The 16762-nt window shown below is 42.8% G+C and overlaps 1 protein-coding gene across 1 annotated transcript; it reads right to left on the bottom strand.

The window, feature by feature from the left end:
• Positions 1–37: 37 nt before the first annotated feature.
• LOC130911808 (dynein light chain Tctex-type 3-like) lies at positions 38–6491 on the bottom strand. Its single transcript, XM_057829353.1, has 5 exons — positions 6335–6491; positions 3775–3816; positions 2275–2398; positions 1160–1237; positions 38–1087 (listed from the first exon to the last, which is right to left on the bottom strand). Exons 1-5 carry the CDS (start codon positions 6353–6355, stop codon positions 1014–1016), a joined length of 339 nt encoding a protein of 112 aa, XP_057685336.1. The 5' UTR covers positions 6356–6491; the 3' UTR covers positions 38–1013.
• Positions 6492–16762: the final 10271 nt, after the last annotated feature.

Genomic DNA, 16762 nt, shown 5'->3' on the forward strand with positions numbered 1-16762 from the left:
CATAAGTTTCTCAACGCCTGCATGAAGCTTAACCCCACCAAGTATCAACCAGACTACAAAGCCATCAGCAAAACCATGCAGCACCAGAAGTCACATTAATGGTTAAGAAATGCTCATAATTGATGTTGACCACCATTATGCCCAGACCCACTACCCTATTGAGAACCTGTGATATACTGATAGCAATGGTCCAGCCGTCAACATCAGCAACAGATTGTTTTATTTCAATGGATGTTTTGTTAAATTGATGATAAAAAACAGATCTGATTTCAACCTGTAATTTGATAGGGAAAAAAATCATTTTAAAACTGAAATTTCCTTTTTATTGAAAATTAAAATATAGCTATTAACAAGCTATTTGATTCTATGAAACATGTTCTTTATTTTTGAATATTGTATTTTGAGTCATTTGCAAGAATAAAAATCCATAAAGGAGTTAATCTGCAGTTTAGATGATTTCTCAAAAGTTTATTAAAATAAATGGTATAGTTGTTCTATTCAGAGAATTGTGTGGAGGGGGGGGCTAAAAGTGCAAATATTGTGAACATGCCAAAGAGAACCGGTAAAAAGACACAAATGAACAAAAAAGCACGTCAAAGATATAAAGAACAGTAAAAATACAATTCATACCAATCAGGTCTGCTTATTTTAATAATTGAGGGAAAAAACAAGCTCATTAATACACAAATACTCCTTTGACATATTACATGCCAAAGATAAGTACATCATTTAGTTGAATAGAATAAAATACAATAGAGTAAAATAGAAGAGAACGGAATGGGATAGTTATATGATTAATGTAACGTGCATCATGAAATTTAACCTGCCGACCAGTTTGCAAATTAATTATCTGAAACTTCTGTCTGTTGCAAGGTTTGTTGATCATGCTTTTCGATGTTATGTATAGTATAGCCCAAAAGCTTATAGCCATATTCTGCTCTCTAAGCCGGGGTATGAAAGTGCCACTTCGAGGTTCTCCATTCATTTCCAGGTACACACTGCAACCTTGCATTTTACGCCATTGCAACGGCAAAAACGCTGACCACGCAGTACATGGTGCGGCTTTCCCACCTCACAGTTGAACTCCCTGCAAAGATGCCAGTGATTAAACCAGATGGAAGTGTTATTGAAGTTAGCCTGGCTGATTGTTCATATGTACCATCCATGGCTGTGTCCCAGTAGCAGGAGTTTGCCGTGTGCAGCCCTGCACCGGTTCGCTGCATCAGCGCGCATGTTACTACACACCAAAAAAAAAAAAAATTGTTAGAATAGCATCATTATTAATTTCCTAAAAGAATCAGAATAAAAACCAATGACCATCCAAATAGAGTATAACCAGGGGTGCGCATAAGTGGTCCGCATGCGCGCATGCGTACTGGACGTAGACAAACGTGCTGGCCCTCAACGGCTTCCATACGCTTTTGCGTACCGATGGCTGACCACTGTATTTGCGGCGGACATGAGAAAATCAATTCTCACAATGTCAAAGAGGCAGGCTCCACTGAGTAATTATTTCCGTGTTCCCCCACCCCCGTCAAAAGACAGACAGACGACAGAGACGTCACCGGAGCTACCGAACAAAAGGACTTGTGCTGAAAAGTGGCTGCTGCAGGTACCATGGCTAGAAGCAAATTATGCTCGCACGGAAATGTGGTGCAAAATTTGCCGTGAGAATCCCAATGTCGCTGGTAAGAGCAGCTCATTTTATGTAGGGTCAAAGAATTTCAGCCATCCAAACTTTGAAAAGCACGAAAAAACCAGCATGTGGCAATGAAGCAAACTATCGATGTCAGACAGGACCCCACTCGCCCTACTGACAAGTGGCGGAATAAAGTTATTGAAGAACAGCGCCATGCACTGACAAACGTGTTTTTGCTCGCATTTCACAAAGCTAAACATGCACGTTCAATGAGCGCTTATGAGGAGGACATCCCAGTTTTACAAAGGCTTAGAGTTAATGTGGGAGCCGCATATGAATGCCCTTTATTTTGAATTAGTGCTTTTCTGTTTATTTCTTTACATTTCACTTCAAAGTAATGGCAATATTGTTGTGCCAGTTGATGTTAATCAAGCGTTAATTGTTATTATAATTAATTAAAGGTAATTGGCTCTAAGTAAAGCTTGTCATAATTTTATCGCATCAGGCGGGTCGGCTCTCAAGCTCAATGAGGACCATGAGGACCAGGTCACATCTCCAGGTCCTCCTCTGAGAACCTGGGCAAAAAAAATATGTGCACCCCTGAGTATAACAAAGTATTCCATAATCAAACATACCAATAAACTTGTAGTGTTTCCCCAGTTTGACCAGCTGTGTAAGGCAACGCTCCACTATGGCAGAGGTCCATTTGTTCACCAGATTCTGGTTGTAGTCATCTTTGCCTACTACATTCTCAATACACTGGAAAATGAACACAGACAGTACAAAACACGCACAGTACATGTCAGATGACTGCACGGGTTGCATTACTTAAGAGGGCAAGATATAAGCCAGAGTTTTTCATAGAACATCCCTAAGGCTCCGTTTGAAACCAAATCAAGCATTTATTGTAATTGTCCATGGACTAGAAATATTCATTTTAGTAGTATTACCATATTGGCTGCCATTGACAGTGATAGACGTTCAATTTATATAAACTAAGAGGCGTGGCAGCTCCCAATTCAAATGGTTTGGAGGTCTATCCCCCAACCCTTTATAGCAGCGGTCCCCAACCTTCTTTGCACCATGGACCGGTGTCATGTGGGCTTTCTTTTCACACACCAGCAATGTGTGGCAGAAAATTACAGTAAATATAAAATAACACGACGGCGCTGAAAACAAATATTAAGTGCAGGGAAAACATAACTTACCATACACGTAATCAACCTGACGGCAAATATCGGTGGTCACAAGCATAATGAGTTCTTCTCCAGTCATGAAAGGTTTCTTGGCTTTAACAATATGGTTCACCATGAGGTATGATGCTTTCAGTGCATTCGCTTTTATTACCCCGTTTGTTAGCTTTTAGCCACATATTATTTAGAATAGACTTGGTAGTAGGCTCCGCTACTATCTCATCTCAGCAGGTGCTGCATGCTTCAGGATTTGTATTTGAGGACCCCTGGTCTATGTATTAGGCAGGGATATTGATTCGTCAGGAGCCATAGGTCAGATTGCGGTTGTTAACAAATGATTTATTATTTCTCTGCAGCCCGGTAGCAAATGCGCCACGAACCGGCACAGATCCGGTGCCCGGTAGTTTAACTCACTGGCTGCTATTGACGGCACTAAATAATCCAATCCATTTTGACTGGGTGTGGCTAACAATCAGTTAAATAATATGGAGGGGGTGGGGGGATCAAGTTATTGGTGGCCATGTATTTCTATTTTTATTCATTTTGATTGTATTCATTCTGTTATACGCTTTATTGATGTATACATTCATTCATTAAAAAATATATATACATAAACAATGTGTATTGTATTTCAAATGTAATATTGTGGCCTACATGATCCAAAATGTTTATTTTAACTCTGCCTTTGCCTGCCATTGAGAGTCAAATTAAACTAGGGAGGATTGGCTGTGAATTCTCACGTTTCAGTGCCTTTGACGGTGATCATTCTCCCAGTCAAAATGGATTGGACGTCTAGCACCCTCAATGGCAGCCAGTGAGTTAAATGATCAAAAATATTCCCATTCCGAGGGTTAATGACAACAAGTAAGTTAAAAACCTTTGCTCGAAAAAAAATATTCATACATTCCCTGAATCTTGTCAATATTAAAACAAAGGGTTTACCTCTTTGACAATGTTATCAACTTCTTCGGTGTTGAACGAGCTCTGAAAACAAAGACACTGTATGCTAGCACACATATTATAGATTGTTAGAATCTTATTATCGTTAAAATCTTATCATTCCTATGGAAACAATGCGAGCCTTAGCTTGAGAAGCAAGTACAGTGGTACCTCTACATACGATCGCTTCGACACACGAACTTTTCGACATCCGACGTAAAATTTGACTCGCCATTTGTTTCTACATCCGACGACATGCTCGAAATACGACGACAATGGCAGCACCGCAGACGAATGCACGGCGGATTTTCTTGTGTGACAAATCAACACAGGTTTCAGAAAAGGTTGGTACAGGTGGTGAAACAAGGAAAAAGTTGACGCTTACCTTCTAAATAAAGATGCAAATGACAGAAAAATATGAGCGTAGGGTGGGCATCCGTGAAATGGCTCAACAATACATCTCCACGGTCCTCCTCCGACCATCGTTCGCCAGTCTTTATAAGTTAAGCTGACAATTCTTATTGTGGTAACATCTCCAGAGAAATCGCCAGCTTCGCCACGTTTTCAGCATTTCTTTCACAACTTATTCAACACAAAACGCCTGCTGTCTGCCGCAATTGACGATGTTCTCAAGAAAGCATTGAAAGCGAAAGTAAACTTTCACCCGCTCCCCTCCCTCTTTGTCACGTCAGCGCCGCGGTGCCTTCAGGTACAGAAAAAAAACGTCCGCCTTATTAGAACCCGTTTCGTTACACTATTAAAGGAATTATTATTATTATTATATTATTAATCCGATTATTATTTTTTATTTGTTTTGCTATATGTAATTGCCATTTGTAATAGTACCAGCAGTATTTTTTAAGGATTTAGTGCAGGTTTTTGGGCTGTGGAACGATTTAATGGAATTATAATGTATTCCTATGGGAAAATCCTGCTCGACATACGACCATTTCGACTTACAAACAAGCTCCTGGAACGGATTAACTTCGTATGTAGAGGTACCACTGTACCATAAAAAGCGAGGCAAAATCTAGGAAATGCTGGTTTCTGTAGCAACAGAACCAGTATCAAAACTACAAATTTAGCAGAACGTTTCTGGTGCAAAACCTAGCATAAATCAATGCCTTCTAAAACATTTGCCTCAGTCATCTTATTCAGGAAGCACAGATAATGAACAATTTGACATACATATTCGAATAATTTTAATATTTGTACAAATAAATAAATCAATTAGGCTCGAGCGTATGACGTGGCACTCGCGAGGTTTCCGCCGCTATCGCCATTGTGGAAGCGAGAAACATAAGCAATGAGGCATTTCAACACAGGTCGCTCTTTAAAAATGGTTGGAAATTATTGTGCGGTAAAGAATTGCAACAACCGATCGAATAGAAAGGAGAATGTACAGCTCGACGGAACACCATTGAGTTTCTTCCGGATCCCTACATGGAGAAAAGGCGAGGGAAAGCTCATATCTGAACTTACCAAACGTCGAAGAATGGCATGGGTGGCCTCGATCAGAAGGAAGGGCATAACGTTTGATTCTCCAGTTACACACTGAGTTTGCTCTATGCACTTCCACTCCGGTAAGTTAATTTCGTTTGTTTACGCAAATTTCAGTAACTTTACGCCCTAAGTCGGCCTGTTGTTAGCTATTGCTAAAGCTAAACAACTAGCATGCATACATGTGTATTGTCTTCATAATACATAATTCATGTCGTTGCTAAATGAAAAAGCTGTAATATTTTGACGTGAGAGAGTGGCAAAGAATTTGTACACAGGCTACATTTTATGCAGCAAAAGATTTGTACATCCGTGGTCACAGACTAATGTAAACACACATTGCCTACCTTTGCTAGAAAGATGTGTTGCCGTTTGCTATGGTCATAAAGTGAAGATCCTGCACCCATCCCCAGCAAAACTGTTCGTAGCTTTGTAGCGATTTGTAGTTTCGGAATTGCTGATGAGTGTAGTAACATATACCAAACACTAAATACAGCATGATGTCCATTTCGCGTAGTGGTGGAAGCTTGTCGACATCTTTATTCCATTTGTGTTCGGCTTGCTCGTGAGGGTCAACATTGTTCACATCCTTAAAATTGCTCACATATCTGTCCTTCGCCGTGGTAACAAGTTTGTCTCTGTATCGAACTGGCAAGTATTCCTTACTTTTTTCCATCTTTGGTTGCCGCTAAGTTTAAATGTCCCGTGATGCTTCCGCAATGGTTGCGTTGTCGCAAATCTCGCATGATCCCGTGCTGCTGTGACGTAAACGCTCGAGCCTAATAACGTGCAATTATTTCAAGAGAAAAACGATATGCTAGATTTGTTGGCAGGGAACGTATCACATTGTTACAAACATCGTAGTAGTATTTGTGTTTATGTTCCGCTTTGACCATTACATATTAGTACCATTGCTTAAAATGCCAAAATGCATTTCATGGTCTAATTTACTCATAACCGTACGTCGTCGTCGGAGGGTAAACTACATTTAATATAGCTAGCAAACTGGAATTAGCTATTTCATCACGATTGAGGGGGGGGGGGGGGAGAACACTCAACATACCTCGTTGTGGTATTCGTCCATCCTGATGTCTTTTTAATTTAATATTAAATAATAAAAATATTTGCTAAACTATTTCTTGTTGGTGAGCAACTTGCATGGGGGAAATGCATGGGGGAAAAACAGGGCGCTGTTTTCCGCTGAAATGAGTCAACGAGTTTCTGTGAAAAAGCAATTTGACCAGGCAGTTGGTTTGCTCCATGAGTGACATCTGCCGGTGGGAAGACTACTTGCATTTTCACTTCATATTAACAAACTCAATGACGACAGTTGTAAAACCTTTCAAGTCTTTGTATGGATTGATTGACTCACCTCTCATTACTGTTGAGGAGAAATTTCGAGTTGCCACTTGCAACAAACATCCAACAATTACACTTAATTAACATTAATTGATCTCTAAATTGACTGACTCCTGACCAGTGTTGTTAATAACGGCTTAATTTTTTTCAGTAGTGAGTAATCAAATTAATTACTTTTCCTCATCTTGGCAACGCCGTTACCGTTACTGAGAATGGAAAGGCGTGCGTTACTATGCGTTGCTATATTGGTTGAATGACACGATAAAAGTCTGAGGAAGACGGACTTACCGAGATGACAGAGCAGGCCAGGAGTGGGGAGGAGGCAAAAAAGTTGTGACGCCGAGCAAACGCAATGCTAAGTAGCTACAATAATACCTGACGGTAGCCGATTGCCTACAAACTACGCCCACATGATATGGTAGCTATGGTAGACATGGTAGATATCACGTATATATAGAACCAGGGGTGAAAATGGGCCAGAACGGTCATGAACGCAGTTCCGGTATAAGATTCAGGGCCAGAATGCAGTTCCGGTATACGATTCAGGGCCGGAATGCTGTTCCGGTACACTGTGCTTTGATTCTGAAATATGACGGCAACTGTCAAAACGCTATGTAAAAAAAATAAATAAATAAAAATGCTAAACTGCCACACATGCCAAGAAGAAAACAATCTACCAACATCAGATTTACATACACAAGTGTTAACAACAAGCATAATAAAGTGCTTGTGTAGCGTAATCCGTTTCCAGCAATATTTATAATTAATTTTATTCCACGGACGGCATGGAGGTTTCCAAAGCTCCTGTAGTTATCCGAGTCTGACGATGATGAGTCACGTCAATGTGAAAATGCACGCAGCAAAGCAAAACGGCTGCACTCATTTATCCGTTCAATTGGATGACATACTAACATGTGATCAGCAGAGATAGTTAGCTCTGATTGGTTCAAATGTGCATGTTTTCTGGAACAGCAAAAAAAAAAAAAAAAAAAGTCGTTGAATTGATGCGACAAAAAAAGGGCAATGCAACATAAAATGGATCGAATCTTTAAGAGCAACGAAAGAGTTGAGGAGGCTTATTTATCATATTTAGTTTTATTTGCTCTGATGGGGAGGTTCAGAACATCTTAGCTGTCAATGTGCCCTTTGGACTTATATTTGTTCATTTATTTTAGGCTACTTATTCATTTCCTTATGATTTAAAAAAGTCAATGTTCAAACTATATTTCATTTCACTCTGCATAATATAAGTCATTTGTACTTATTTTTCTGAATGTATGTTACTTATATCTTTATTATTATTTTTTAAAAAAAAGTAAATGTTTACATTAATTTTAATTTTAATTGTAATATACATCCTATGTTCTTTAGTAGTTAAAATTGAGATTTGGCATTTTGTATGTGAGGAAATATGGGAAAATAAAAATTAGGAGATGAAGGTTGGGGTTATAGCTGGTTTTGTTAACTTTTATTTTGCAAATCATTGAAAAAATACAATTTTGAATGAAAATCAGTTTTTGCATGTGTTATACAAATAACTGTGCTAAAACAGTTTTCTTTGCATTTCAGTAGTTTAAGAGGTTTGCCCCCCCCCCCCCCCCCCCAAAAAAAAGAAAAAAAAGAAAAGAAAATTTCTGGCTCCGTAGCGACCTTCACATCAGGGAGTTCCAGCAAGAAATTCTAGCCACTTTCACTCCTGCATAGAACTAGATGCCAAATGACAGACACGGGGGCATTAGCAACATGTACAGTATAGGAACTAGATGCATTAGGAAACAGCTGCCATCTTAAAGCAGTAGACGTCTTAGGAAGGCTCTGTTGTAGAGAAGCTTCCTAGCGAACCTAGCGTAACTTTTTATCTAAAATACTCCTAAATTGGCAAAATCTTGACTTGAATCTATCTTTAAATGATGAAAGTTTTAAAACTTCCACATGTCAAACGTAGACAGAATGGAAGTCATGCAATAATGGGAGCAGTTTTAACAGTTGATTCAGGGTAAAGGGTAAATTAGGGTAAAGAATTGGGCTAGGGCCAATTGTCCCCAAAACCTTTTACACTTAAAAAAAAAAAAAAAAATCACACTATGTTTTTTTTTTTTTTTTTTTAAAACATGAAATATATCACCAGTTACTTTGCCAAGTAACTAATTACTCTTACATTCAGGTAACTGAGTTACTAACGCAGTTACTTTTTGGGGGAAGTAATTTGTAACTATAATTAATTACTTTTTTAAAGTAAGCTCTTATGAAACGTTCTTCTCTGCCAGAAACTGTCAGATGCTTAGCCACAACTTGCCCTGCTATGGTTTCCTGATAACAGCGTTCTTATTTAAAAAGAAAAAAGTGAAAAATGTCATGCAATCAGTCTGGCAAGCTTACATTTTTATTATTTAATAGGATGTCTATCAAAAATTTCGGCTTATAAAACAACAACAACAACAAAAAGTATGACAAATGTATACATTGTGTAGAAAATGAAAGCATTTCACAGACACACATACAGCTCAAATTTACTCAATGGCTGCCACTGTCGGCGATAGAAGTCCAATCCCTTTTGACTGGTCATAGACTTCACTATCACTATGTGACGGCCCTGGCCGTTTAGTTATTTTTTTGTGGCTCTCAGTCAGCTGATCGTCGCCTCCGCCAGCTGGCTGCTTCCCCTCCCACTGTGACGTAAGATGATCTGCACCACACGGGCAAACGATGTCGCCGCCGCTGATTGGCCACGAAGAAAGGGCGCAAAGCTTCAAAAACCAGACGCTGTCAACTGACAGCTGAGGTCGCATTTGACAGCATTCGTGCCGCGGTCCTCCTCGCCAGCTGTTTGCTCGCCATCCACTTTCGTGTGCTTTGATCGCTAGTTTGATACACTCCCGCTTTTTCATTGAGGTCTTTTGTGTGTTTTGCCATTATTGGATCTTTTTTTTTTTCACCTCTGTAAATAAGAGCACTGAAGCAGTAGGGGTAAGCTGCCATTTCTTTTCAACCCGTTTTCTCCTGTTTTGTTTAGTGTAAGAAGCTAGGTCAGTGGCGGTCTTTCCTTTGTTCTTTTTCACGATCAGGATTTAGGTAGTTTAGTTAGTGGGGTTTAAGTGTAGAATCCCTTTGTTTGTTGTTTTGGCCTGGGCTTACTCTGAAGCCACGCTTCATCCACATTTTGTATATATTGTTCATTGCGAGTTTGACTGTAAATAAATTTGTGCCACTTGTAAACTTGTGTGGCTCGTTTTATGTTACGCCCTTAGCGAGCCGTCCGTGGGACGTAACACACTATAATAATAATACATTTTATTTCTAGAGCGCTTTTCAAGACACGCAAAGACGCTTAGTAAGAATAATTGGAACAGAATAGCTCAACAGCAATTACAAAACAATCATAAAATTAGATTTAAAGCAGGATAAGAGTAAATAAAAAGTTTAAGAGCTCAGGACAGAAACGAGATAAGGATCATGATGCGTAAAAAAAAGTCTGAACAGGTGTGTTTTGAGTCTGGACTTTAAAAGTGAGAGGGTAGATTTATTGCAAAGATCGAGGGTTAGGGAGTTCCAGAGCTGGGGGGCACAGTGACTAAGAGTTCTGGAACCGAAAGTGGCGAGACGGACACAGGGGACAAATAGGTGGCGGATAGAGGAGGAGCGAAGTGAACGGGGGGGTACAGTTACGAGAGGAGATTGCGTAGGTAGGGAGGTACCAGGCCATGGAGTGCTTTAAAGGTAATAGCAACGATCTTGTAATTGATTCTTAATTTTACTGGGAGCCAGTGAAGTTGACGGAGGATGGGGGCGATGTGGTGTCAGTGGTGTGTGGTGGGTGTCCAAGTGATGAGGCGTGCTGCTGAGTTTTGGAGGAGCTGCAGTGTCTGGAGGGACTTATTTGGGAGACCGAAAAACAATGAGTTACAGTAATCGAGCCGGGAAGTGACTAGACTACAGACCAGAGTGGAAGCGGTATGGCGGGTGAGAGAAGGAAGGAGGCGAGAAATAGTGCGAAGGTGGAAGAAGGCTAATCTGTGATGTCGTTAATATGGGAGCGGAAGGAGTGTGTGCTGCCACTATCTGATAGTGAAGTCGATGGACTGGTACTCTCCCAGTCAAAGTGTATCGGATGTCTATTGCCGTCAAAAGAAACATTTTAATTGAAAGTGCTTAAAACACACACACTCATAGAAGGTTGCACGTTCCAGAGCGAGGTTCTCTGCCATCAGCGTTACCAGTTGGGTTACTCTGAGAGTCCGTGCCAGCCACTTCAGCTGGGGATGGGGGTGTTTGTGCCTGTTGCGACCTTGAGTTTGACAGCCACCTGAAGAAAGACAGCTGAAACAGAGACCACACATTGGTAGACATTCCCCAACGATTAAATATTTACATTAAACCTCTAGCTGTCTTTGTATTATTAACCAACAACTCATAAATCAAGAGATTTCCCAAAAGTCACTGTACACTTCCAGACTGATTTCCCTTCATTGTATCATTTTTTTTTTACACATACACATGTGCTACACAATATTGCCACTAGTCGTTCAATAGCACAGGTGTCGAACTCAAGTACCGGGGCCCATCATGTGCATTGACTTGTTTCTTGCAAAAATAAAATTCTGATTTAAAAAATCAGAGAATATTTACCGTAGTTTTCAGACTATAAGCCGCTACTTTTTTCCCCTCATTTTGAATCCTGCGGCTTATGATCCAGTGCGGCTTATTTGTTGATTTATGTGGGTTAATAGGTAACACTTTATTTGACAGCTGGATCATAAGACTGTCATAATAATGACATGGCACTGTCCGTCATGGATATTAATGAATGCTCCTGATAGATATTATTGTCATCCAGCTAATTTTGTCATCTCCCACTCCCTGCACTTCTCATTTTGTATAAATCTTTTTTTGAACCACACTTACAATACTGTAATATCATATGGTGCAACACATATCCAACTTACTAAAAAAGCTTGAAATACTACAGAAAAAAGTCATATGTGCCTTAACATAGTCTGAGTTTAAGGCACCAACTAAAATAATTTTTCACCGCTACCACCTTCTGAGGCTTAAAGACCACAACTATCTCCCAAAATGCTTGTGTAATGTATCAGGTTTTTAATAGACTAAACCATAAATTAGGTGACCTCATCCCAATCTTTACTCCTCAGAACACATATACTACCAGAAGAAAACATCAAATCACAGGGAAAAAACAAAGGCTAAAGTGTACATGCTTTAGCATTGTGTGCAAAGGACCACAGATTTGGAATGAACTGGATGAAACACTTAAAATGTCACACTCCATCTCCATCTTTGAGAAAAAAACTCAACTCATCTCCTAGCAGTGTATATGGCGGAAAACAAAGACAAGACTGAAAAAGCAGTTTCATGCTCTTGCACCCCTCTTTAAAAGAAACTGCAACATTTTAAGCCAAAACAACTGTTGTGTTTGATAGAAAAATATGTCTATATGCTGCCATAGCAGATTCATGGCGCATTAAGCCCCCGAACTATTTTTAATTTGTCCGTTTTACCCTGAAAACCCCCATTTACAGACGTCGCGCAACCGCTTTTGTTTCAACCTAGCTATAAAAAGAAGGTAAGTATTTATATTTATTATTCAAAATGTAATTTTTAGCTTAGAATCATTAATTGATGTCTAATATTTAGTTTTTAAAAAAAATGACTAAAAAAATTATTCACTCGCATATTTTAAACTTTTAAACAAATTACGTCACAATGAAAAATTTGGCGTCTGTAAAAATAGTCACGGATATCTACCTCAAGACTATCGCTTAATTGTATTTTTTTTGTTACTGTCGCATTTTCCCCAATATGTTAGATGATAAATTATCGATCCAAACAAAGAAAACTTGAAAAAATAACGTTTAAAATGGTAACTATATGAAAAAGAAAATCTCAACCACTCTTTAGTGTCTGCGATTTCTGCAGCGCGACCCTTGTTATATCACCATGTTTTACCCATAAAATCCCCCCAAAATCTGGCTGTGGTCATTCACAGCTGTGTCTTGACACTAGGTGATACATGCTAGATGGAGTTTTTGGATCGAAACAAGGTATCCATCCATCCATCCATCCATTATCTTCCGCTTAGTCCGGGGTCGGGTCGCGGGGGCAGCAGCTTTAGCAGGGAAGCCCAGACTTCCCTCTCCCCAGCCACTTCAGCCAGCTCCTCCGGCGGGATTCCAACGCGTTCCCAGGCCAGCCAAGTGACATAGTGTCTCCAGCGTGTCCTGGGTCGACCCCGGGGCCTCCTGCCGGTGGGACATGCCCGGAACACCTCTCCAGGGAGGCGTCCAGGAGGCATCCGAACCAGATGCCTGAGCCACCTCAACTGGCTCCTCTCAACGCGGAGGAGTAGCGGCTCGACACCAAGCCCCTCCCGGATGACCGAGCTTCTCACCCGATCTCTAAGGGAGAGCCCGGACACCCTGCGGAGGAAACTCATTTCGGCCGCTTGTATCCGGGATCTTGTTCTTTCGGTCCCGACCCACAGCTCGTGACCATAGGTGAGGGTAGGAACGTAGATCGACTGGTAAATCGAGAGCTTCGCCTTTTGGCTCAGCTCCTTCTTCACCACAAAGGACCGGTGCAGAGTCCGCATCACTGCAGACGCTGCACCGATCCGCCTGTCAATCTCCCGCTCCCTCCTACCCTCACTCGTGAACAAGACCCCAAGATACTTGAACTCCTCCACTTGGGGCAGGATCTCATACCCGACCCAGAGAGGGCATGCCACCCTTTTCCGGCTGAGGAGCATGGTCTCGGATTTGGAGGTGCTGATCCCAACCGCTTCACACTCGGCTGCGAACCTCCCCAGTGAGAGTTGGAGGTCATGGCTTGATGAAGCCAACAGCACCACATCATCTGCAAAAAGCAGAGATGCAATGCTGAGGCCACCAAACCGGAAACCCTCAACGCTTCGGCTGCGCCTAGAAATTCTGTCCATAAAAATTATGAACAGAATCGGTGACAAAGGGCAGCCTTGGCGGAGTCCAATCCTCAATGGGAACGAATTCGACTTAGTGCTGGCAATGCGGACCAGACTCTGACACCGGTCGTACAGGGACCGAACAGCCCTTACCAAGGGGCTCGGTACCCCGTACTCCCGGAGCACCCTCCACAGGATTCCCCTAGGCACACGGTTGAACGCCTTCTCCAAATCCACAAAACACATGTAGACTGGTTGGGCGAACTCCCATGCACCCTCGAGGACCCTGCTGAGGGTGTAGAGCTGGTCCACTGTTCCACGGCCGGGACGAAAACCACACTGCTCCTCCTGAATCCGAGATTCGACTTCCCGACGGACCCTCCTCTCCAGCACCCCTGAATAGACTTTACCGGGGAGGCTGAGGAGTGTGATTCCCCTATAATTGGAACACACCCTCCGGTCCCCCTTTTTAAAAAGGGGGACCACCACCCCGGTCTGCCAATCCAGAGGCACTGTCCCCGATGTCCACGCGATGTTGTAGAGGCGTGTCAGCCATGACAGCTCTACCACATCCAGAGCCTTTAGGAACTCCGGGCGGATCTCATCTACCCCCAGGGCCTTGCCACCAAGGAGCTTACCAACCGCCTCAGTGACTTCAACCCCAGAGATCGAAGAGCCCACCTCAGAGTCCCCAGACTCTGCTTCCTCAAAGGAAGGCGTGTCGGTGGAATTGAGGAGGGCTTCGAAGTATTCTCTCCACCGACTCACGAAGTCCCGAGTCGAGGTCATTAGTACACCATCTTCACTATACACAGTGTTAATAGTGCACTGCTTTCCTCTCCTCAGACGCCGGATGGTGGACCAGAATTTCCTCGAAGCCGTCCGGAAGTCGTTTTCCATGGCCTCACCGAACTCCTCCCATGTCCGAGTTTTTGCCTCGGCGACCGCCAAAGCCGCAGTCCGCTTGGCCAGCCGGTACCTGTCAGCTGCCTCCGGAGTCCCACAGGCCAAAAAGGCCCGATAGGCCTCCTTCTTCAGCTTGACTGCATCCCTTACCGCTGGTGTCCACCAGCGGGTTCGGGGATTGCCGCCACGACAGGCACCAACCACCTTACGGCCACAGCTCCCATCTGCCGCCTCAACAATGGAGGTGCGGAACATGGCCCACTCGGACTCAATGTCCCCCACCTCCCCTGGGACAAGGGAGAAGTTCTGCCGGAGGTGGGTGTTGAAACTCTTTCTGACAGGGGATTCTGCCAGACGTTCCCAGCAGACCCTCACAATACGTTTGGGCCTGCCAGGTCTGGCCAGCAACTTCCCCCGCCATCGGAGCCAACACACCACCAGGTGGTGATCAGTTGACAGCTCCGCCCCTCTCTTCACCCGATTGTCCAAAACATGTGGCCGCAAGTCCGATGACACGATTACAAAGTCGATCATTGAACTGCGGCCTAGGGTGTCCTGGTACCAAGTGCACATATGGACATCCCTATGTTTGAACATGGTGTTCGTTATGGACAAACCGTGACGAGCACAGAAGTCCAATAACAGAACACCACTCGGGTTCCGATCGGGGGGGCCGTTCCTCCCAATCACGCCCCTCCAGGTCTCACTGTCATTGCCCACGTGAGCGTTGAAGTCCCCCAGTAGAACGAGGGAGTCCCCAGAGGGGGCGCTTTCCAGCACACCCTTCAAGGACTCCAAAAAGGGTGGGTATTCTGAGCTGCTGTTTGGTGCATAAGCGCAAACAACAGTCAGAACCCGTCCCCCCACCCGAAGGCGGTGGGAGGCTACCCTCTCGTCTACCGGGGTAAACCCCAACGTACAGGCACCAAGCCGGGGGGCAATAAGTATGCCCACACCTGCTCGGCGCCTCTCACCGTGGGCAACTCCAGAGCAGAAGAGAGTCCAATCCCTCTCGAGAGGATTGGTACCAGAACCCAAGCTGTGTGTGGAGGAGAGTCCGACTATATCTAGTCGAAACTTCTCTGCCTCACACACCAGCTCAGGCTCCTTCCCTGCCAGAGAGGTGACATTCCATGTCCCAAGAGTTAGCTTCTGCAGCTGGGGGTTGGACCGCCAAGGCCCCCGCCTTTGGCTGCTGCCCACCTCTGCCTTTTCGGGCTGTGCCCGGCCGGGCTCCATGGGGACAGGCCCGGCCACCAGACGCTTGCTTTCGAGCCCCACCTCCAGGCCTGGCTCCAGAGGGGGGCCCCGGTAACCCGCGTCCGGGCAAGGGAAACCTGAGTCCATTAATATTATTCATCATAAGGGATCTTGTGAGTCATGCTTTGTCTGGCCCCTCACTTAGGACCTGTTTGCCATGGGTGACCCTGCCAGGGGCTTAAAGCCCCAGACAACATAGCTCCTAGGATCATTGGGACACGCAAACCCCTCCACCACGATAAGGTGATGACTCTCGGAGGAGAGAAACAAGGTAAGTACGAGATAATATCTCGTTAAAATCGTGGCGTCTTTAATTCTGCTCTCGAGTGCTCTCGCCTCCAGTTAGGGTTTTGTTGTTTAAAAAAAAATATATATATTTTTTTAAATGCCCTCCTGTTTAAAATTTTTCTTTCCCCCCCCCCAGAAAATTGAGATTTTAAGCTTTCCAATGATGTATCACACGTGCATATAGGACAATTTTGAAAGTTGGCCAAATTGGGGGTCTCAGAGTGGAATTTCAAGTCACCTGAGTGTTTTCCGCCATATATAATATGCTGAGTCTTTGAATACACTACCGGTGTCTCATATCAAATCCAACATAACCAGAATTTTGAAATTATTCAGTTACTTGGATGTGTGTGTGCGAATGTATGTGTGTGTGTTGTCCAACTGAGCCCCTGCTAAAAGCTTTGATCAGCTTCTTTGGAGTGTCCTGTTCGCCCACCTTAACATGTGAACTGCTAGCATATGATCATGTACTGTATTTTGATGTGCGAATAAACTGAAACTGAAGGATATTCATGTTTTTCCCCACTTGTTTTTTTTTTTAATGAACAAATTTAAAAACAACTAGAAAGAAAACGTATGAATAGAAAAACTGCCTTTTTAATTAACAAACATTAAATTTTTAATTATTAAAAAAAAATGTTTTCCTCGTATGTTCTTTATTAAAAATATTTTAAATAAAAAACTTTTTTTTTACTATTGTTATTAAAATGATAAATAACGAATCAAATATAAAATAATCGATAA

Source organism: Corythoichthys intestinalis, chromosome 2 (genome assembly GCF_030265065.1).
Source record: "Corythoichthys intestinalis isolate RoL2023-P3 chromosome 2, ASM3026506v1, whole genome shotgun sequence".
In the NCBI taxonomy this organism is placed as follows: Eukaryota; Metazoa; Chordata; class Actinopteri; order Syngnathiformes; family Syngnathidae; genus Corythoichthys; species Corythoichthys intestinalis.

Excerpts from the sequence above, each read along its gene's own strand:
- LOC130911808 (XM_057829353.1), bottom strand. The coding sequence starts at position 6,355 with ATGGACGAATACCACAACGAG. Across the intron at positions 3,817-6,334 it reads TGGACGAATACCACAACGAG|AGCTCGTTCAACACCGAAGA; the intron begins GTATGTTGAGTG and ends CTTTGTTTTCAG. Across the intron at positions 2,399-3,774 it reads TTGATAACATTGTCAAAGAG|TGTATTGAGAATGTAGTAGG; the intron begins GTAAACCCTTTG and ends TTCATTTTCCAG.